This window comes from Epinephelus lanceolatus, chromosome 18, assembly GCF_041903045.1.
Source record: "Epinephelus lanceolatus isolate andai-2023 chromosome 18, ASM4190304v1, whole genome shotgun sequence".
In the NCBI taxonomy this organism is placed as follows: Eukaryota; Metazoa; Chordata; class Actinopteri; order Perciformes; family Serranidae; genus Epinephelus; species Epinephelus lanceolatus.
This window is the reverse complement of record NC_135751.1, coordinates 7,166,631-7,188,373: the sequence shown is the minus strand read 5'-3', so window position 1 is coordinate 7,188,373 and position 21,743 is coordinate 7,166,631. Positions and strand designations below refer to the sequence as shown.

Sequence of the window (21,743 nt, the reverse complement as noted above, 5' to 3'; positions counted from 1 at the left end):
TTCCGCAACTCTGGAGAAGCTTTCTGGTCTAATGTCATCATAGAGTGGTCTGAGATTGGCCTTGAGACTTGAAATTTTTAACAGGAATTCTGTTTTACAAACTGGGGGCCCATAGTTTGAAAGATGTGGGCATTTACCAAGCGGGGAGGGTCTTATTCACAAGACACCATTGGTCCTTAGAAAAAAATGGTTGTGCAAATCTTCAGAATTAAATGCTACATTTTGCTAAATGCAGTTAAGCCCATTAACAGCTGGGGCTTAACTGCATCTTGTTGCATAAGGAGTCAAATCAGCAGCACACTCCCAACAAGCTCTGTGAGGCTGTACGTAGGTACAGCAGCGCTTTGAACTACTGCCGGGGCGGCAGTAGCTCAAAGTGCTCAAAGGCAATAGCTCAGTCCATAGGGACTTGGGTTGGGAACCGGAGGGTCACCTGTTCGAGTCCCCATCTGGACCAAATATGGAGTGTGGACTGGTGGCTGGAGAGGTGCCAGTTCACCTCCTGGGCACTGCACGTGTGTGTCTTTCGGACCTGTGTGTAATTGACAGCAAGAGTGAAAAATTGAATTTCCCCTCAGGGGGATTAAGAAAAGTATATTAAATTAAATTTAAAAAAAAAATGCTTACAGGTATTTAGAGTCAGCCCTAACCTGCCACCTAGTGGATATCCTTTTCCTCCTTGTCTAGGTTCAGATAAATGACACAGGCAAGTATGTGAACTATGCCTCTCACCTTGCTGCTACTTGTCTTTGCATGTGTTGGTGAAAAGCAAGTATATCATGAACCATAGAGCACAAGCAAGCACTGATAATACTATAGGTGCTAACTAATTGCTAACTGACACATACTTTCCATTTCCAAAGTCCCTGTTTAGTGTCATTTGCATTGATTGATCAGGTGAATTAAATCACACAAGACACATTTCTTGAAAGACAAAATTATTTTTACTATACATGTTATTTTTTACAAAGTTTCTGCAAAGTCAAATAAAAAGTTATGAGCAGTAAAGGGTTATTTGGCCATGCCAGACAGCCAGCTGAGTTTGAATAAAGAAGGAGCGGCCGTGTCTTCTTCCTGATCAGCCAGCTGTCTGAACAGGCTACCTGGCCGGAAGCTGTCCTCCCTGTCTGCTGTGGAGGATGGAGGTGCCTGCTGGAGGAAGGAGACAATTTCAGGTTTGCAGAGTTCTTCTGTGGATTGTGTTGGTTGTAATCACAATTGGTAAGTGATCAGAATGCACAACACCATTGTCAATTATCCCAGGGTCTACCAGAGTCAGTGGCAAAGAGCATACATATTTTTCGTCTTACTTGTAGCGCTATTTATCCGTTTGGAATGTTTTGGCGTGATTTGCCGGGTGTGAACTATAGTTACAATTAAGTTAAATCAATTAGCTACTGTGTTAAGTACTGTGATAATCAAGTAAGAAAAATAGTGTTACAATGAAGTTAAATAAAGTACTATTGTAATGAAGCTCAATAAAGTATTGTTATGATTAAATGAATCAAAGCAGAACCACTGGTGCTTTTATTTTGAAGCACCCAGGCCAGATGTGTTGATTTATTCACTGTGAAGTGGAAAACAAAGGAACAGCTCTGCAGTTCATATATTAATAATATTTGAAAGTCGCACTGGTGATCCATGGTTGCAAAATGTACATTAATAGTCACGGCCTGCAGCCCTGCAGTTTCAATACATGATCCATTTGCTCATGCTTTCGTTAAACTCCCTAAGTTTAACTGTTACAGCGGTGCTGTTATACATGATGATTTATTCACTGTAAGCTGGGAACCAACAGCTCTTCAGTTCATATGTGCAAGTCGCACTGGTGCTCCATGGTTGCAAAATGCGACTAAATAGTAGCAGTCTGGAACCCTGCAGATACAAACACACACTATCACTTCGGAGAAAGTGATCTGCAGGCTGGGGGAATGTGTATGAGGTATCATGTTTGTGAGTCTTTCTTTATGTGTGTCTGTAGGAGGGGAAAAGCCACAGGAGAGCGAGAGAACCATCATGCTGGTGGCTTAAAAAATTACATGACAATTTAACGATTTATGATGTTCACGATTTGGTCATTTTATATATCCCATGTGGAACAAGCAATGATACATGGAGTAAATTTGATATGTCACCCACCCCTACTTCCTTTTGCGCAGTGACGGTTGGCGAGTGTAGTTCAGTTGAAAGAAAATATAGTTCCTACATGAAACTGTTCACAGCAAGATTTATGGATTATCTTCAGTAACCGGGTCATGATTTCTGGAAAGAGACATTGCTGTTGAGTTTTTCAATGTTTTTTTTTGCGCTTTGAGCACTGCAAGCTGAGTGCCATCTAGTTCCATTACATTGGAGAGAAGGCAGACATCTCTACAGCTGATACCTCCAACAACTGTAACTGGCACTAAAACAATGTAGACTGACAAACAGCACTACAGGTAAGAGGAAAAAAATTAATTTTGATTTTGGGTTTTAAACACAAGCTTAACTAATGCTGCATAAATCTCAAGGTGGGATTGGTCCACTCAAACCAGGTAAGAATGCCCCAGGGCTACTGTTGCTTTGCTGCTGCCCCATGAAACTGTCCAGTAACTAGTTTGATACTGAGATACATTATGAGTCCAAGCAGAGTGTGGCAGATTAGTGAAAACAGAGCAGAACAGCATTCTTTAGTTTCAGCAAATCTGACTCCAGTATCATTTCATCAGTTAATTATGTACTGTTACACTGAAAAAGCACCAAAGGCACACCAAGGCACTACTGAAAATACAACCAAAATGCACACCCACACATACACACACACACACACACACCAAGACACACACAGGAACTTGCCTGGGTTTCTCGCACTCAAAAACGCTGGAAAGGCAGAGGGTGTGACAGACAACATTTACCCAGGGTGGAACAAAACAATGAGACAGAAATGAAGACATACTGTGGTTGTGAAAATATGAAACAACAACAATGAAACTCAGTCAGACTCAGAGCAGCTTCAGATAGCAGATCCCAGCTCTGTTACTCACCAGCTGGTGGGGAACATCAGAACTCCTGCTGGCTGACTTGGATTTACGCACATTCGACATGCTGAGAGGCAGCAACCCGAACCTGCAGAGGACACAGTCATGGTGGGAATTAGGTCGAAATACTGTTACTAAAAATACAGATGCACATATTGTATAGAGTTTCTCTATACATTCTCTCTTCCTGGTTAGCACTAGTAAGACTGGGTACTGAAACCTCAGTACTTTTTGGTACTGACCAAAATGTGCCCAAAGCATACAAACCATGGCTGAGAAATGAAACCATTGTGGAAATGCCAAAAACTGCAGTTCCTGTAATGGCCACTTGAGGCTGGCTTCAAAACAAAGTCACTCCCCATAGACCCCCATGTTAAAATACCCACTTTACAGCAGAAATAAACATGTTAACCACCTGGTACAAAAATGGTTTTGGTCTCTACAGATAATTTCAACATTCATGGCAAGTGTATGGGGGGGTGAGGGGGTGAATTTCTAATTTTAGTTAATTCAATTAATCTTTTAAAAATAATTCATGTACCACCAGTGGGAGCTCACGTACCAGCATGGACCCTGTGCCACTGCTGGGACCAGGAACCAGTGCCCTAGCTGATCTTGTCATATCAATTTCAGGAAGTTGCATTCTCCCAATTAAACTTTCCTTAATAAAGCTTGTAAATTCCAATGTCTAGCAAAAGTGGTAGAATCATTTACAAATAAACAGCTCTTTACTTTCTTGTCTGCAAATCCAATTTAAAGTCCCTGTCAATCTGAGTTTAAAGCTAGTCATGGCACCTTTACAGCAGCAGCTATGGTTGTAAATGATACAGTTTCAGCTCTTGATCGCAGGAGACATTGTGTGGCTTTGTTTATAGACTTGTCAAAGGCTTTTGACACTGTTAATCACAGACTACTTCTCGATAGATTGGCCTTGCTGGGTTTTGATGAAACATCCTTGAAATGATTTCAGGATTACCTCTTCAACAGAATCTAGTGTATAAATGCTGCAGGACTAAATTCAGAGCCTTTAAGATTAAAAAATGGTGTAATGGTGCAACAAGGTTCCATTGTTGTTTACTCTGTATATAAATGATATTTGTCCCTCAGTATAAAACTGCAAAGCACAATTTTACGCAGATACCATTCTTTATGCTTGAGCCCCATCTGTGGAGGATGCTGTATGGAAATCTCCAATGTGCATTTGACTGTGTGCAGAAATCCTTAAAAAACTTGGTTTGAAACTGGTTTTGAATGACTAAAAAACTAAATTCATGCTATTTACAAAGTCAAGGAAGTGTGATCATGATGCCTACTCCATCCATTCCCTGAATGGGGTCCAAATTAAATGCTTTACAGATTACAAATATCTGGGCAGCTCGCTAAATGACAAGCTTTGATTTAAAACACATGCTTGAGCTCTGGGTGCATTGCCTCTCTCTGCCTCATGCATCTCTTTAGAAATCAGAATGACAGTTGTTCAGTGAACTATACTGTCAGTCTTAGACTACGTTTATATTTTGTATGCACGCAGCCCAATCCACACTGAAATCACTTGATACAGTCTATCACAGTTCTCTCCATTTTATTACTGTCGATGGTTTTAAAACTCACCGCTGTGAGCTATATCAGAATGTGGGGTGGTCTTCTCTCACTGAGGGAAAAGGGAAAAAATGCCTCCTTTTTGTTTATAAGGCATTGCTAGGAAAGTTACCCTTCTACCTCACTTCTCTTTCAAAAATCTAATTAATCATCATACACACTCACAGGAATTTTTGTACCTTGAAACTCCTCAGATCAGGACTGAGCTAGGCAAATTAGCATTTAGTTTTTTTGCACCAAATAAACAGAACAAGTTACAAGAGGTATTTAAATTAGACAGGTATGTCTGGTTCGATCATTTCAAGTGTATGCTAGATGGTATGGTTGTTGTACTGTGTTCCTGCTTTGGCTAATTCACAGACATGATAGTTTTTTATTGTTTTTATTTTCTTCATTTTATTGTTTTTATTGCTGTTATGTATATTTCATTCGTGGCAGATTTGTTATTTAACTTTTCCATCTTTTTACTGTTTTTTTTATTGCTGTTTATAATTCTTGTCAGACATTGCTGCTGGTTGTTGCTTTTTATGGATTTTTTTCTATCATTTTATTGCAACTGCTATCATATTATATGCTTTTGTCTATGGTTATATGCTTGCCTTATGCTCATGTGCCATTCTATGGACATGCCATTGATCCGTTTTTATCTGTGCTTATGTGTTTCTGTGCTTTTGTATGTTATTTTGTCTTTTTCTTATTTGCACTTACACCATCAACCTGCCAGGGACTGCAGATGAAAATTAGCCTGTGTGGCTAAATCTGGCACATTTATGTGACTTAAGTGATCATCTTCATTAATGTGCACTGTCCCTTTCTATTTAAAATAAACATAAACATAAACATAAACATAATATCCTGTATATCCTTCAAGCCCACTGAACGTGAACTGAAGGCATTGCTGTAAAAGAGCTTAAAGCTCAGCCAATTTTCCCTGAATAAAAAATGGCTTGATTTGATTGATAGAAACTTAATATTTTTGAATAAGGGCCTTCAGTATTTGGATCATATTGACATACTGATTTTAATTTAAAAAAAAAAAAACAGGTCTTAAAGGGCCCTTGTATATTGACATACTGATACAGTATCAATATATATTAAATGAATCAGTATCATAAGTATTGGATCAGACTCCTTATTAGTACATACCCAATATTAAAGGACCCGCATCAGGGCCAAAAAACATTTGATCAGGACATCTATACTCAAAACTGTAGTGTTTCTGTCTGTCGTGTTTCCTTGTCTCAGCATTATAAGGTATTGATAAAGTTTTCATAAAACTAGTTGGCATCTCTTTAGAACCTTTATTTTATTTTTTTCTATTTAGTTTCTTGCAAATAATGAAAGCTAAACCTTCATGTATCTGATAAGGGATTTGAAGAGATTCAGATACTGGATATCAGCCATTTTACTGAATCAGATTAGATCCAGTGAAATACCATCCCACCCTGAATCAATTCAGATCCTGGGTCAGATCTTGGGCTGCTAGTGACCAAAAGGATCTCGCAGAAATTATACAAATTTCAAACAATACCTGGCCTTAAGGACTACAGCAGGTTTCCTCTCATATCCTCTCAGGTAGTACACAGACATACAGTGCCAGCAGAGACTGCATGTCTTCTCTGTCATGGTATTGTCTGTTTAAGCTAATAACACTGATGTCACTAACTGACACCTGTCCGACAGAAAAGCTCTGATTCTATGAGCTAGAGCTGACCTGATCTGACTGCTGGCCAGTGGCAGGATGTTGTACGGCTCCTGGGAGTTCACACTGCTGCTCCGCAAGGCAAACTGCTTCTCTGAGCCCGTCAGCAGCCCCAGCAGCACCTAAGACACAACATTACATCAACCTTTGAACAATGTTAGCAAACAGAGCCGCTCCATTTATTAGGTTTACGCTTACATCTGGACAGGTATTACAAGCTCATTCTAGCTGTTCATCTCAGACCTTATGTGAATAGTTGTTCCATACATTGAGTGCTGATGCGTCTATGTTCATAGAGCTACAGCTACACTGTTTTTTTTAGTGTGCGTGTGTGTTGTTGCTGGCAAAGGGCTCAAAGTACCGAGGTCCTCTGGGACAGGCGGTTGAGGTTTGCGTTGAGCGGAGGTGTGAACACATCCAGGTCGAACGGGTCGATATAGCCCTCTAGCCAATCACAGACCTCATGGAATCTGGAAGACACAGAACACAATATTTGCAGCTTTCAGAGCCTTTTATGCTGCCAGGACTTTACATTTACCTAGAAATTACTCTACATTACAAACACAAAAAACATACTTTTCCAAATGACCCGTTCCTAAAGCTGTTGATTTACATGGTCACATTATCACTTTAAATCAGGGTGCCATTGGGTTAAATTCTGGAAAAGTAAAATTCCATATATTCAATACCTACTACCAGAGATGCTTTGCTTTGAGTATTAACAGACTGAAGACTTAATCTATTCAGCTGTCACAGTTAAAGGTCCAGTGTGTAGGATTTAGGGGGATATATTGGCAGAAATGAATATAATATAATAAGCATGTTTCGTTTAGTGTATAATCACCTGAAAATAAGAACTGTTGTGTTTTTGTTACCTTAGAATGATCCATTTATATCTACATAAGGAGTGGGTCCTTGTTCACAGAGTCTGCCATGTTGCACTGCCATGTTTCTACAGTAGCCCAGAACGGACAAGCCAAACAGTGGCTCAAGATAGGGACATTGGCCACTGTAGTTAGAAGCCCATCTGCAACAAGCAGTATCAGAAAATCCCTGATATTTTAAATGTGAAACTGCTTTATTCAGTGTTTTTACCGGTTTTAATCACCTGGTCCGTTTGTTTTGGACCTCCACCTCTGTGGATAATTTGACTCCAGGTAAAAACGTCCTGAACAATGGACACTGAAGGAATTCTAACCAGGAGAGGTTTCAGCTGGTTGCAATCTGCAGTCCTCACAGCAAGACACCACTAAATCTCCATAAATCTACACACTGGACCTTTAAATACTGAGGTGTGACTTTAAAATGCCATGAAACAAATTTTCAGTTGCAGCCATGTCTTTCATTTATTTTGAATGAATTGCTGTTTACAGTACAGCTGAGCAGTAAAACGCTTTAGAACAAGTGTCAATGAAGCAGAGTGTAAACTCTGTAGACAAAAGCTGATGGTGATGGTGATCTCTGCTCTGCAGCAACACACCGAAGTGGCTGTACGTGATGAATCTGTGACAAAGGATGTTACCTGGGATCTTGGTGGGATCGGGAGCTCTTGCCCTCCTCCAATCTGCTGCCCAGAGTAGTGTTGAGGTAACGAAGGTCAAACAGCAGCTGCAGGGCTCTGTTCTGAGTCATGGGAAATACACCCTCCTGACAGATGAAGAGAAAAACATAAATAAAAGAAAGTGCAATCCCCTTCCTAATTCTCTTTTTACTCCTTCGTTTGTCCTTCCTCCTGTTTTCCCTTCAGATCTTTTCTCTAATCACTTCCCTTCTCTTCCTCTTTGCCCCTTCTTTCCTTTTCTTCTTCATTCTCCTCTTTCCTCCCCCATTTACTTTTCTACTCTCCTAACTCTCTCCTTCTATTCCTCAATCTCATTCTCTACAGAGGATGTCCTGAAAGCTCAATGTGAGGGACTGAGCTGGTAGGTATAATTGGCCACAGGTGAATTTTAAAAAAGAGGATTTGATTCACCTGTGTGAGGAAAACATCTGCTAAGGGAGATTGTGCTATACGGTCAAAGAAGAGCTAATGGACCATGAGATGAGATTATTTTGTCAACTGCTGTTTCCAAGGTCACGAATGAACTCTGAATGTCCTCATGATGACTACCCTTACAGCCCAAGCTTTTTAGAGACTACACTGCATCTGAAGATAACGGCACACGATACCCAAATGTCCCCTCAGCAATCTATAGGTGATGAGACAAAAGTTACATCTATGGCTACAGTACTTAAACACGGAAGGTTTTTAAGTAGGTGTGTGTGTGTGTATGTATGTATGTGTATGTGTGTGTGTGTGTGTGTGTGTGTGTGTGTGTGTGTTAGACATACCCTGCTGAGGGCCTGCTGTGTGAGGCTGTGGTAGTGGTGCAGGGCCTGAGCCAGACAGGCCTGCAGCAGCTCCTGCAGGGTGGGTCGGGGCAGAGCGTGGCCCCCCACCCTGTTCACCTCCACACACAACTGGAACAGCAGTGACTGTACGAACCAAGAGGGCTGCAGAACACACAAGTTTCATATCAGATTACTAAATGGAATCAGAAATCACTGTGACTCCAGGCTGTGTTAGCGGGCGTGGCTGACCTGGACTGGCAGACGGATTTTGGATGTGACGCTGCTCCCCGACTCGGCTTCTTCTTGGATTTCCAGATCTTCCCAGTTTGTTGCCGTTGTTAGGATGGCACCAGCAGACTCAGCATGCAACGCTGTGCCAAACTTATCCAGCAGCACCTGCCATAACACCACACAGTATCACTAGGCAGGTCTGGAAATAATTCCAATATGATTTGAAGCTGCCTTCATTGATATTTTGGGCATTTGAGAACAGTGGAACAACATACAACATTGACATATAACCAGCTTAATATGTTGTTATGGCTAATGTGCTGGCAAACAGCTGCTGATTTAAGCAGCAGACACAGACGGATTCATTTAGAATCTTGTTTGTGTCCACCTGATGGATGCAAGTCTATTTAAATATCTAACACGTCAGCTGCTAGATGCTGCACTATGATCACCAGCTGGTCTCTAACTGTCTGACCGCAGTTTGGTTTCTGAGCAGCTGCCTGCTGCTACTGGAAATGAGATTAAGTGTCTAAACAGTGTCTGTGTTCTGTCCAACCAAAAGTGTGAGCTAAAGACACCAAGAGACTCTGGAGAGCTGCAGAGCTCAACTACTGAGTTGATAATTGTCTATGGGTGTGTCACGGCAAGCAATGCCTTTCACATTATCATTTGATACACTGTAAATGTTACCATGTTATTTAGTGCAGCGTTAAGTTTTTTATCAATTCCTGAAATCCCTTAGAGCACTAAAAGAATACTTCACCCACAAAATAATAATTTGTTTATCAATTACTCACTGCATGTTACACTGAAGCTGTAAAGAAAACTTTGTTTTTCTCACATCTCCACAGTGAGCGAAGAATCAAAAAAGGTGAACATTCTTTATGAATTGAAGTAAATGAGGGCTGTGTTTAAAAACAGCACAACTGTATCATAACATCCATTTACAAGGTGTAACATAACTCCTGCAGGATAAAAATCTCATTTATGCAGTCGCTGGATGCTTAGTACTTCACAATCACATGCATTTTCACTGAAATATTACTGTTTAAAACACGGCACACTCAGGGCTCACTACTCATAGACTGACATGTTTTATAACACTTTAGTGAAAATACGTGTTTGGTAAGTACTGAGCATATAACTGGATAAATGAGACTTGGATTATATTGCGTGTGTTGTGGGAAAGTTTGTAAATGGAAGCTGTGATATAGTTTTGCTCTTGTTAAACATGGTTCCTGTTTATTTCAATTCATAAAGAACGTTCGCCTTTTTGGATTCTTCGTTCACCGTGGAGGCATGAGAGAAAAACAAAGTTTTCTTTACAAATTTCCCGTGAAACGGGCTGAGTAACTGATATATAAATGGTCATTTTGTGGGTGAAGTATTCTTTTAAGATCATATGATGACACCTGAGCCATGTCCATTTGTGAAATAAAGGCTGTGAGATAATGTTAAGTGATCCAAAAGTTAGTAAATGAGCTTTGTGTTTTGCAATTAGTTTATTACACATTATGCTAATGTTACTCTGTGTCTGCTAAATGTGTGAAGAGGCAGCTGTGTGCTAACACATTAGCCAAAACGTAAGAAGGTGATACAGGTATACTTCAGATGTTGAGTTTTCAGTTTGTTCTGCTGCCCCAAAGTGACCAAAATAGTCAACGCAGTTTTAAAATCTTTTCCCTCTTCTTTTGAAGTAGGGTTGTCTGAGGTGTTTATACATAGTCAGTGTATAACATATAGATGTGTGAAGTCAGCACACCCCCACTTTAGAGAAGCTGCAGAAGTGCCAACACAGAAGCCAAATGACATACTGCTGTGGAGGCGGGCAACAGCTAAAGGCATTGTTGCCATCTTAATAAAAAATCTATATCAGTTTAAGTTTACACTATATTTAGAATATTTTTACCACTTTACCTTAATGTCAGACAGCAATCTTCAAAGATCTAATAAAGCCGTTACACTGCTCTCTTCAAAGCCAGACACCATTGAGAAAAACAGTGATTTAACATTGCTCAACACAGGAGCTGCTGGTCTACTGCTGCCTCTATCAGTTATTGTGTTTGTGTTATTGCATGACTTAAGCATTTAAAGTGGTTAGTTCAGATTCACCAAAGTCACGCTATAACACAAACTAACTGATCAAAGCAGCAGTTGACCAGCAGCTCCCCTGTTCAATGAGCTAAAAATACAATTTTTGTCAATGGAGTCTGGTGGCTTTGATAAGAGAACAGATGGGGAACTGAAGCCATTAACAGATGGACTTTTAGGCTTTTGAGCCTCTACTATTCCAAAAAAATAAACCTCCATGCTCAAATTCTACTGTTTCATTACCCCTTGCTATTTTAGTGTCTACTGACCAGGACTCTACTGTCCAACAACACAAAACATCTACATTTCTGACAGTGTCTAACTTTGGAGAGGGCGGAGCTCCAGATGCGGTATGCCTCCATGCTGCACGTGAGAAGCTCCTCCTTCAGTCCCGCCCATTTTGCCTGGGCGGGGCTGACCTCAGTGGCGGCCTTGGCTTTGCCCAGCTTCTTGCCCTGTCTGGGGGTTCCCTTCGCTGTGGCCTCAGACGCCCTCTGTTTACCCAGAATGCAATGTTTCAGGTTGGGGCAGAGTTCACCCATGGACTGGCACAGCCTGGCCATGAAGAGGACTGAACTGAGGCCAGCTGGGCTTGGGTCAGGTGAAGCTGCAGCCAGTTCAGAGCGGATGGAGGACAGGATGTGGCGGACACAGGCCATGCAGCCTTCACGTAAAGCCTCCTCAACTGCTGGCGAGTCAGTGAAGCGGTTGAACGAGGATGCTGATGAGCTCTCTTTGGGACCGGACGTGGAGAGTGTGACTGAGATGGAGTCTGACCCTGCCAAGCACAGTGTGAAAGATGAACATTTATCACTATTTAGAATGTGATAACAACACTGGGTCTATGTACAGTGCAGGATACTAAATGGTCATACTGAATAAGAGTGAGGCTGCACATACACACAGCAGTGCTCTGAGATAAATGCTAATTAGCACTAGAGTCCAATTGAGGCTGATGGGAATGTCAGTAGCTCTGAAGGTATTTGCCCATAAACCAAAGTGCTGGAAAAATAGGAATTTTGACCTGATGATGGCGCTACATGGAAAGTCAGAGGATCACCAAAGTTATTACAATTCATCCTGAAGAGAACATCAATGTGTCAAACAATTTCTATGACAACCCATCCAACAGTTTTTGAGAAATTTTACTCTGAATCAATTTCCGAACCCAATGACTATCAGTCTGACAAGGATAAAACCTCTGGAGGCAAAGGGCAGTTTTTCAGTAGATTTGGTGTAGCCGGTGAACATCCAGTCCAAGACTTCAACTTCCATGCGATGATCATTTAGGTTCATCTCTATAAATAGATATCTGCATATGAATGCAGATACATTTTTGAAAAGGCTAATATAAAGCTAACTCATCACCAAATTATAGCTGATCGGTTCTAAGACTGCTTTTCAGCCAAAGCATTCCGCCACTCCACACAGACTGTAAACCTGCAGCTCAAACATAATTGGTCAATACTGCTCGGACTACAAATGGCCCCCAGGATGCTTCCACTGCCAAAATCCTTCTGCATAAATGTGTAGATATCTGTTCACAGAGATTAACGCTAAATCAAAAAAGTCAATCTGCTGGTAACACTAAAATAAAAGTCAGGTTACCATCCAAGTCATTACAATATATTGTTTGGAATTCATGAATTTGTGCACAAAACTCTGGGTCAATCCATCAAATGTATGTCAAAATATTTTACTAGACAAATAAAAATGATGACATGCTAGTGACACTAAATTAATTAAATTAATTAATTAATTAAGTCAGGCCAGACCAACAAGGGAAACCATCCACTAGTTGTTGAAACTTTTCACTCAAAACCAACCCAATGTCAATCTCATTGTGGCACTACAGGAAAATTAGTAAAGATTCCCCTGGGCACTATGAATGTATGGACAAAGTGTCATGACAAGTGACAGTGCTGAACTTATAAAGATGCGTGTAAATTACAAAATTAAGGAAGCTATCATATTAGCTATGCTGCACCATCCATTTTCTATATCCCTGCTCTGCAGAAGTGAAATACACTCAACACTCAATTTTCTCTTCTGCAGATCAGGTATGTTTGACTCTTTAGAGCCAGTGAAAGACAATGATGAACTATGCCCCAGGCTATATATCAAACTGGTAAGACTATGAACAGGTGGATGCAGCTGAAAAATGTAGCCAACGTGGAAGTGCCAAAAACTGCAGTTCCTCTAATGTCCACTTGAGGCTGGCTCAAAAATTGTAGCTGTAGCCCTTACTGCCGCAATGTGTTTTCAGTACATGAAAGTTAATTGCAATGTTTTGGTTGCCTAAAACATTCTTGTTTTTTTTATTTTCTAAAAAGTATATTTTGTTTAAATGGTCTGTTGTTTACTAGCAAAAATTAGCATTAGCATTAGCTTTATCACAGTTCACCAAAGACTGGTTATGCACAGTCCTAACCAAGCTGGCAAACAGTGGTAGGGTTACCTCAACCCCTCAACCCAAACCAATGGGTAAGGTCAATGTGATTTTGTCCATTATTTTTATTCTGTCTAAGTTCTGAATATGACATGGCTTAGCAGCCTAGCCCACAGTAGCTAAGTTTGAACTGCCCTTACCTGTGTCTTGGGAGGGAAGGTAGTACTGCAGGTCATCCAGCCTGGCCTTTAGCTTAGCATCCAGGGAGGAGCAGAAGTTTTGAACACAAGGCGTCAGGGCCTGGGTCTTCATGGCCAGGCTGCTTCTCTGGTGCTGCTGCCCCCGCTGGGTCACACTGACCCACCCCGCATCACTCAGCAGATCCCCTGGAGACTCAGACCACAGGAAGGATGCCACATCTACCTCATACTGGGCCCCACGGCCTGAGGCAGGGTTGGTACCTGAAGAAGTGTGGATGGTCTGGCCCTCAAGATCCCTCACAGCTGCGGTGAGGAGCTGGACGGAGCTCGTTGAGATGGCTTCAGTTTCTTCTTTGGTGATGGCCTGGGTAAATAGGAGGAAGGAATCTTTGGAATTATGCAATATGTACAATTTCAGTGTATCAGTATGCAGGCCTGCCACTACTGTGAGATCAAACACAACACCAAATTTTAAGGAGGCAAAAATCCACATAAAGTACTGAACAGACCCATGAGATGCTGAAAAATACGATAATGACTGTGAAGCTTGCAGAGCACTAACCTGCAGCCGCTGAAGGAAGAGTTGCTGCAGAAAGTCATTCCAGACAGCCAGGGAGCGCTCCAGCAGCCGCTGACACACAATGCCCCAGTGCTGACTGATGGAGTCAGTGGACAGGAGGTCCCACACAGCATCTCTGATGGCTGCCAAACCCTTCAGGCTCTTCACATAGACAAGAAGGCTGCCAACGCCACGGCAGATGTCCTCCTTACAGCTGAGAGTGGAGGACAGATTCAGAAGGCACTGATTAGATATTAACAGAAAAACAATAAACGATACTTCTGATGATTGATTAAGGGCTTGAGTAACTCTTTACCAATTCAAAAGCATGGAAAACACCCTGAAACTTCTGTTTCAATCAATATATGATATTAGAAATTGTTCTTGTGGAAGAAGATGGCACCAAAGAGGGCTGCTTTGTCTCAGTCCTCCCTTAATCATTAACCATTCATCCCTGTGTTCATTGCATTTATTCATGGTAGCATTTATTCTCTGATAATCACATTTATTAATGTCTTTTATATGTCTGTAGTCAGTTGTGTGTAGTCAGTCGACCTTTCATTTATACAGAACTTCATTATGAGGTTTGTTTGTACAATGCATTACAGTCACTGTTAATGAGTCCAGAAGAACTTAGTAGCAACCAGAAGTGGGATCAAGTCGTTCTTTTGCATGTCACAAGTAAGCCTCAAGTCTTTCATTCAAGTCACGAGTCAAGTCCCAGGTCAAGACAGACAAGTCCCAGGTCAAGTCCCCGGTGGGGGCTAACTAAGCAGCAACCCTTTAAGTCTGAAAAACTAAGATGACATACAAGTGCCAAAAACTGCAATTCCTCCAATGGCCACTTGAAAGAGAAAAAACAGAGTCATTCCCCATAGACCCCCGTGATAAAATGCCCAAATTTGAAGCAAAAATAAACATGTTTACAGTCTGGTACAGAAAGTGGCTTTGGTCTCTACAGCTAATTTCAACATTCATGACAACTGCATAGGTTGTTTTTTTTTTTTAATAACTCACCCATTTACATTTTATCAAGGCCATAAGTTATGCATGTCTACAGGTGGGGCCGCTTGAGTAACAAGCTGTCTACTAGGCATCGCCACAGTCTATGAGTCAGATCCACCCCTCGCTCCTCCAGAGCTCTAACCTCTTGCCCAAATATGGTCACCTTTGGCTCCAAAAAAACCAAGACAGTGGCCGCCAACTCGGATCCAAGTCATGTGACTTGAGTCCACACCTCTGGCAGCAACCACCAGAACTCAAGACTAAATTCTTAGTCTCCAGAACTGATTTGTTCTGATAGCCCTAAACTGTGAGCAATCACTCTCCTCCACCGTTTGTACCAATTCATCTGTATCTAACACATATTTTTGGAGCCCGTTGAGGCTTATTAATAATCATTACATACTTTGGTATCATTTAATGCATCAACCGTGATGCTCTCCAAAGGGTGATGATTCCCACCACGTGACCAGGACAAACTTCCCATCCATCTACTCCCAGCAGTGATGTGTAAATGAAGCTTCATGAACCACCAGTTGTATTTGCTGAACCCACTAGATGGCGCTCTGGGTGTAATGAGAAAGGCCCAAGGGATGGCAATGCAGTTTGGTTTCAACTGGCAATGGCCAAATAAAGCTTCTCGAACTATTTTCTTTATTTTTTGGTTCAGCAAAGGGTTGAAACCAAACTGCATTACCATCCCTTGATCCTTTTTCATTACACCAAGAGCACCATCTAGTGGGTTCGGCAGCTAATGCCTGAAATCATAAACCGAGTCTCTGTGGTTGTATATTCTAAAATTAGACTTTCATGTCAAACTCTGAAAATACCTAAGAGAAAGAGAAAAAGAAAAAGACAAGCAGTGTCCTAATTGGTAGGAGCTTACGTATCAATCCACTGCTGCAGGGTGTCCCGGAGCTGCTCTCTCTGAATTGGTTGAGCTAGGGTGCGAAGGGCGGGCTGAAACTCAGTGATGGAAGGAGGCAGGAACTTGAACCAGCTGGCTGTACTCGTCTCTTCCTGCAACACCCTCCTGTCTTTAGCTGAGGACAGAGACAGGATTGATGGTCTCACATTGTCTTTATCTATGGACATTTGTGCTTCAGAATACATCGGTCTGTTAATGGACCCTGAGCCTGACTCGGAATTTTCTTGTAAAAAAGGCACTCCTTGTACATTTTATCCTATAAACGGCATGTTTCAAGTTTTTTTCTTTAGTATTAACAGTGCAAACAGGAAGTGTTCGTAGTTAATATAGCATGACTTTTCATGGTATAGATTCCGAAAATTGTAGAAAGACATTGGCTGGAAAAAAAGGTCTCAGATGCAGGCCACAATTTACTCCATTGCCAACATTTAACTTTCTGTTTATGTCCCTCCAACATAGTACATACACCCTTGGAACTCTGATACTCTCCACTGTCCATGTAAATACAAATAACTGTTGTGTGTTTTAAAATCCAGGGCCTTTCAAACGAGAAAAAGAAAAACACAATCTTAATTTGTTAGCTTTTAAAAAACTGACTTACCGCATATATAATACAACCGATATACCAAATAATGACATTTTTGAATACCCAAACCAGTTCTGAAAATAACTATATATGACATGTAGTGCCTATGCCAAAAGCCTGCTAATAAAGGGAGCGCAAATCCAGCTAAAACAGGCCTGTCTGATAGCTCTCGGTAAGGAAATGACCAAAAGTATCCGGACACTCCAGCTGTTATACCTGCAGGTGTGGTGGAGGTGACATTCTCCAGGATAGAGAAGAGCATGCCGCAGCTCAGGGCTCCCTCCCCTGGCTTGGGGCCTCCCTCAGGGGGCAGGTAGAAGACAGCGTAGGCCTGGAACAGGGTGGTGACCAGCAGCTCCACCAGGCTGCACACCTGGGCCTTGATCCCTGCACCTGGACCAAATACACGAGTTACTATAAAATGGCACACATTTTGACAGGTCATTGTTTCCTTGATTTAGACATTTACAAAATACTGATACAGCAAATAGCATCTCCTGCTCGGCTTCACAGCAAAAGCTGTTACGCTAAGCATACTTCTTTCTGTATGCTTTCTGTGTAAGCCAAACAAGACTAGGTGGAAACCTAGTATGTGTCTGGGTTAATGTGACCAAACTGTTACAGGTGTTCTCTGCAAGTAAATTTCTGGATATTAAATGTTCATCTGCAATGTTCTGTAGTGATTACAGTAATGTTTGTTCTTTAAAGGACAGTTCAGATTTTTTGAAGTGAGGTTGTATGGGGTACTTATCCACAGTCAGTGTATTACATACAGTAAATGTCAGTCTGCCAGTTGGGAGAAGCAGGCTGGAGTCTGGCATGAAACCTAAGCAACATACTGCCATGGACAGGGGGCAGCGCCAAAACATATTTTAGCCATCCAAAAAAGTCCTACCTGGCAACATCTATAACAGTTTATGTGTACACTATATTTGCTTTGAAAGCTGTTTCCATTAGATACCCCATTAAGACAAGGAGGCTATAAACCGCTTCACTTCCCATCTATGCTCTTGTCAAAGCCACCAGAGTCCATTAAGAAAAACAGTCATTTTGGCTTACTGAAAATAGGAGGCGCTGGCATGCTGCTACCTCCATCACTTAGTTAGTTTGTGTTATTGTGAATCTGAACGAACCCTTTAAAGCACCAAAGCCACACAATAAAACGAACAAAATAACTGTTTGAAGCAGCAGCAGACCAGCAGCTCCTGTGTTCAGCTATGTTAAATCACTGTTTTCCTCAATGGAGTCTGGCTTTGAAGAGAGTGATAGAACAGCTTCAGTTCCTCGTATGAAATCAGTCTGATTTTCAGGTAAAGAAGTGAAAATATTCTTAATATAGCATACAATTAAGCTGATATTGATTTTCTTAGGTAGCTAAAATACATTTGGCTGCTCCCCCCTCCACGGCAGTACACTGATTAGCTTCTGTGTCGGACTGCAGCCTGCTTCTCCAAACTGGGAGCGTGCTGACTGACATCGACAATAGGTAATAAAATGTCTATGGATAAGTGCCTCACACAACCCCACTTAAAAAGTTCCAAACTATCCCCTAAAAGTGTACTGAAGTAGTGTATAACATGGGTAAGCTAAATTTGAGTCAAAAAAATTGAGAAAATTGTTATTGTCCTATTTCAGTCACCAACCCACAGCGGACAGGCAATGGTATGCATTACTTTGATAAACAGACCAGACGCAGACAGCATCCAATGACAATTACAAACATGCACACAGCCTCAAATGTCAGTCCGACAGAAAACATAGCAAGATAACTTTCCTGCTTCGGGGGACACTTTGTCTACTGTATTTGGATCTTGACGAGCAGCATTGCAAGTTATTCAGAGAAAAATTGTACCAACACTTTACAGCTTAATTGCTCATTTCCTTTTTGCTCCAATCATTCAAACTTGTCCGCTCTGAGTGCATCCATAGTCACTCTCTTGCTTGACTCCACACTGATCTATAAATCTTATAACATATGTCTCAAACTGTTTCAACACCTTATAAATGATTGCAGAGGCAAGGACTGTTGCACCTATTCACTTTTAAAGAGCAACAGCCTACAGAAAAACACCAACACTCTACCGGCCAGCAGTGTAACTTCTTCACTCAGTGACTCAGTGGCAGACTTTGGTGTTTATGGGGTTAGCGTCATCCTGCTGCGGGTGAGGCTAACCCCATACTGGCTGTTACTGCCCACTTTATTTATAAAGAGTATATGTTGCCAGGCGTTACAAATGGTAGAATACCATGCTGTGGTTGGTTGAGCAGCTGATGAATAGAAGCCTTCCGGGCCAACAAGAAGTCAGCCAGGGCCTGGCGTGGTGAGCTGTCCTCCAGCAGCATGGTGGACACCAGGGCCTCAGCAATGGCCTGGTCTGACACTGCACGGCCCCGCAGCAGAGACCTGCTATCCAGGAGGATGGTGGATCTGCAAGAGGCCAGACTAGTTACAGACCTATGACTTAGCTCTCACTAACTGCATCTAATTGGATCTCTTATCGTTTTGGGGCCTGGAGTTTCTCTGTTAGAATTACCAGCTCTCAGGCAGGAAATTCTACTTAATGACAGTGTGTCTTCATAAAGACACAAGTAACAAAACATCCAGTACCTGAAGTGTCCGGTGGTGGCTACCTGCCGAACCAGAATAGGGAAGCGGGCCAGAATAGGGCTGTAATGGCCCCCTGTAGCGGCCTCCAGTTGCAGCAGACTGTGCAAGTGGCAACAGAGCAGGTAGAGCTGGGTGGCCTGGAGGTACTGGGACGCCTCCATGGCACTCCAGATGCGCTCTGGGATCTCCAAGAGGAGCTTAATCTGGGAGGCCATGGTGTAGAACTTTTCCTGCCACTGCCTCTGGCTCTACAACAGGATGGCACAGACACATTGCATATTTATACAGAACAGGCTTTAGATAATGTGTGTACTGAAATTAATGTGAGGGAGACAAGCAATAATATGAGGATAATAGGTGTCAGCACCAGACGATGTGGTGATAGACAGTAGCATTATAATGTATTACGTGTATGTGAATGTCAGGTTATATATAAAGAACCATCTATAAAGCTGTAAACGTACTGTATTCCAGAGATATGTCCCCAATTTTCATTATAAATATTAGAATATAGTGTTGCCTTCTGTGTCAGCAATAATACACACCTATCAGAACACATGTTCAGGTAGTTTACAAATCAATACCATCTTCAGGTAAATTCTGCATACGTGTGATCCACCAGCAGCACTTCACCTGAGTACAGTTTTGTATTTCTTATCTGGCTCGGGCAGTCAGCTATTGTGTATTTTGTCTCCGAAGACGTCTGGACATTTCTACAAGTTAGGGCAGCAATCTTTTTACGCCGAATTGATAATCACTTTTCTTTGAGTCGCATTATGTGTAAAGTCAAGTCATAATTGGGGGGTGTGCACGAATATAACTCATAGAATAATGAACTGGCACATTTTTTAATGAGGTTTGGTGTCCCTGCTATGACAGCGCAGATAGGCGCAGGTTTACAACCATTACAACAGATGCAGATGGGTAGCCGTTCACCTCGTGTCTGCAGCTGCTCACACTGGCTTTGCCTTGTTTCAGCCTGTGACAGTACTGGTGCATGTCCTGGATGGACTGGACGACGCTCTCCGAGCACTGCCTCATCTCTCCGATGGTGTCGGCGGCGTCGATCAGGTCCCGGTAGCGCTCCCCCACCATCTGCCTCAGCTCCTCCTTCTTCTGCTCGATCTCCCCGCGGACTTTGCGTTCGATCCGGCGGATCTCTGCGGTGTTGTACCGCTCGAAGAGAACCGCCGGGTCCTTGATCTCCGAGACCCGGAGGGACAACGCAGGATCCTCGGCCATCGCACCTCCAAAACAACTTCAGCTGTTCCAGGAACTCTAACCCGGAAGACCCGGGATATACACTTCCTGCCTCCACGTAAGCAAAAATGTGACGACGACTGAGTATGATGCGTTTATTGGTCACCAACGCTGTTTGTCAGGAACATTTCCGTGTAGGTTGGGAGCCGCCTACCTACAATGCTGAGCCAATCAGATAATCTCAAACTAGTAATAGTAACCTAGTAATGATAATAATAATAACAACAATAATAATAATAACAATAATAGTAATAATAATAATAATATTTTTTTATTATTATTATTATTATTATTAGTAGTAGTAGTAGTAGTAGTAGTATCATTATCATTATTAATGCCCAAGTATTTCTTTGCATTTCCCATATTACAGGCTCCACGGTTATATGTCTTTGTCTCCTCATGTCTTTGTCTCCTGAGTCCACTTTCTGTAGGAAAAGTCTCCTCTTCCTCCTTTCATTGTATAACTCAATGCATTTACATACATGTTCATGACAACCTGCTGAAGGTCAAACCTAGCATCAGAATGGGGAAGAAAAGGTGATTTAAGTGACTTTGAACGTGGCATGGTTGTTGGTGCCAGACAAGCTGGTCTGAGTATTTCAGAAACTGCTGATCTACTGGGATTTTCACGTAAAACCATCTCTAGAGTTTACAGAGGATGGTTTGAAAAAGAGAAAGAGCAGCAGTTCTCTGGGTGAAAATGCCTTGTTGATGCCAGAGGTCAGAGGAGAATGGCCAGACTGGTTCAAGATGATAGAAAGACAACAGTAACTCAAATAGCCACTCGTTACAACCCAGGTCTGCAGAAGACCATCTCTGAATGAACAACACGTCAAAGTAGCTGGGCCACAGCAGCAGAAGACACACCTGGTGTCACTCCTGTCAGCTACGAACAGGGAACTGAGGCTACAGTTCACACAGGCTCACCGAAATTGGACAATAGAAGATTGGAAAAACATTGCATGGTCTGATGAGTCTCCATTTCTGCTGCGACATTTAGATGGTAGACTCAGATTTTGGCGTAAACAACATGAAAGCATGGATCCATCCTGCCTTGTATCAACGGTTCAGGCTGGTGGTGGTGGTGTAATGGTGTGGGGGATATTTTCTTGGCACACTTTGGGCCCCTTAGTACCAACTGAGCATCATTTAAACACCACAGCCTACCTGAGTATTGTTGCTGACCATGTCTATCCCTTTCTGACAGGTACACTGTGGTCTACTCTACTCCCAGTAGAAT

General features: G+C 42.0%; 1 protein-coding gene across 4 annotated transcripts; it reads right to left on the bottom strand.

Annotated features, from left to right (window-relative positions):
• Positions 1–921: 921 nt before the first annotated feature.
• Positions 922–20,527, bottom strand: cog1 (component of oligomeric golgi complex 1). Of its 4 annotated transcripts, none has more exons than XM_033645563.2 (16): positions 20,180–20,527; positions 19,244–19,491; positions 18,882–19,063; positions 16,852–17,028; positions 16,008–16,164; positions 14,123–14,333; positions 13,561–13,924; positions 11,295–11,749; positions 8,899–9,045; positions 8,650–8,811; positions 7,841–7,965; positions 6,680–6,788; positions 6,331–6,440; positions 3,024–3,105; positions 2,836–2,859; positions 922–1,152 (listed from the first exon to the last, which is right to left on the bottom strand). In XM_033645563.2, exons 1-15 carry the CDS (start codon positions 20,483–20,485, stop codon positions 2,851–2,853), a joined length of 2,844 nt encoding a protein of 947 aa, XP_033501454.2. In that variant the 5' UTR covers positions 20,486–20,527; the 3' UTR covers positions 922–1,152; positions 2,836–2,850. The 4 variants fall into 4 exon arrangements, with proteins under 4 accessions (XP_033501454.2, XP_033501455.2, XP_033501452.2 ...); XM_033645564.2 differs by having other exon boundaries at positions 922–1,149; XM_033645561.2 differs by lacking the exon at positions 2,836–2,859.
• Positions 20,528–21,743: the final 1,216 nt, after the last annotated feature.

Excerpts from the sequence above, each read along its gene's own strand:
- cog1 (XM_033645561.2), bottom strand. The coding sequence starts at position 20,485 with ATGGCCGAGGATCCTGCGTTGTCCCTCCGGGTCTCGGAGATCAAGGAC. Across the intron at positions 14,334-16,007 it reads CTGCAGCAGTGGATTGATAC|CTGTAAGGAGGACATCTGCC; the intron begins GTAAGCTCCTAC and ends CTCCACTCTCAG. Across the intron at positions 6,789-7,840 it reads CGATCCCACCAAGATCCCAG|ATTCCATGAGGTCTGTGATT; the intron begins GTAACATCCTTT and ends TGTGTCTTCCAG.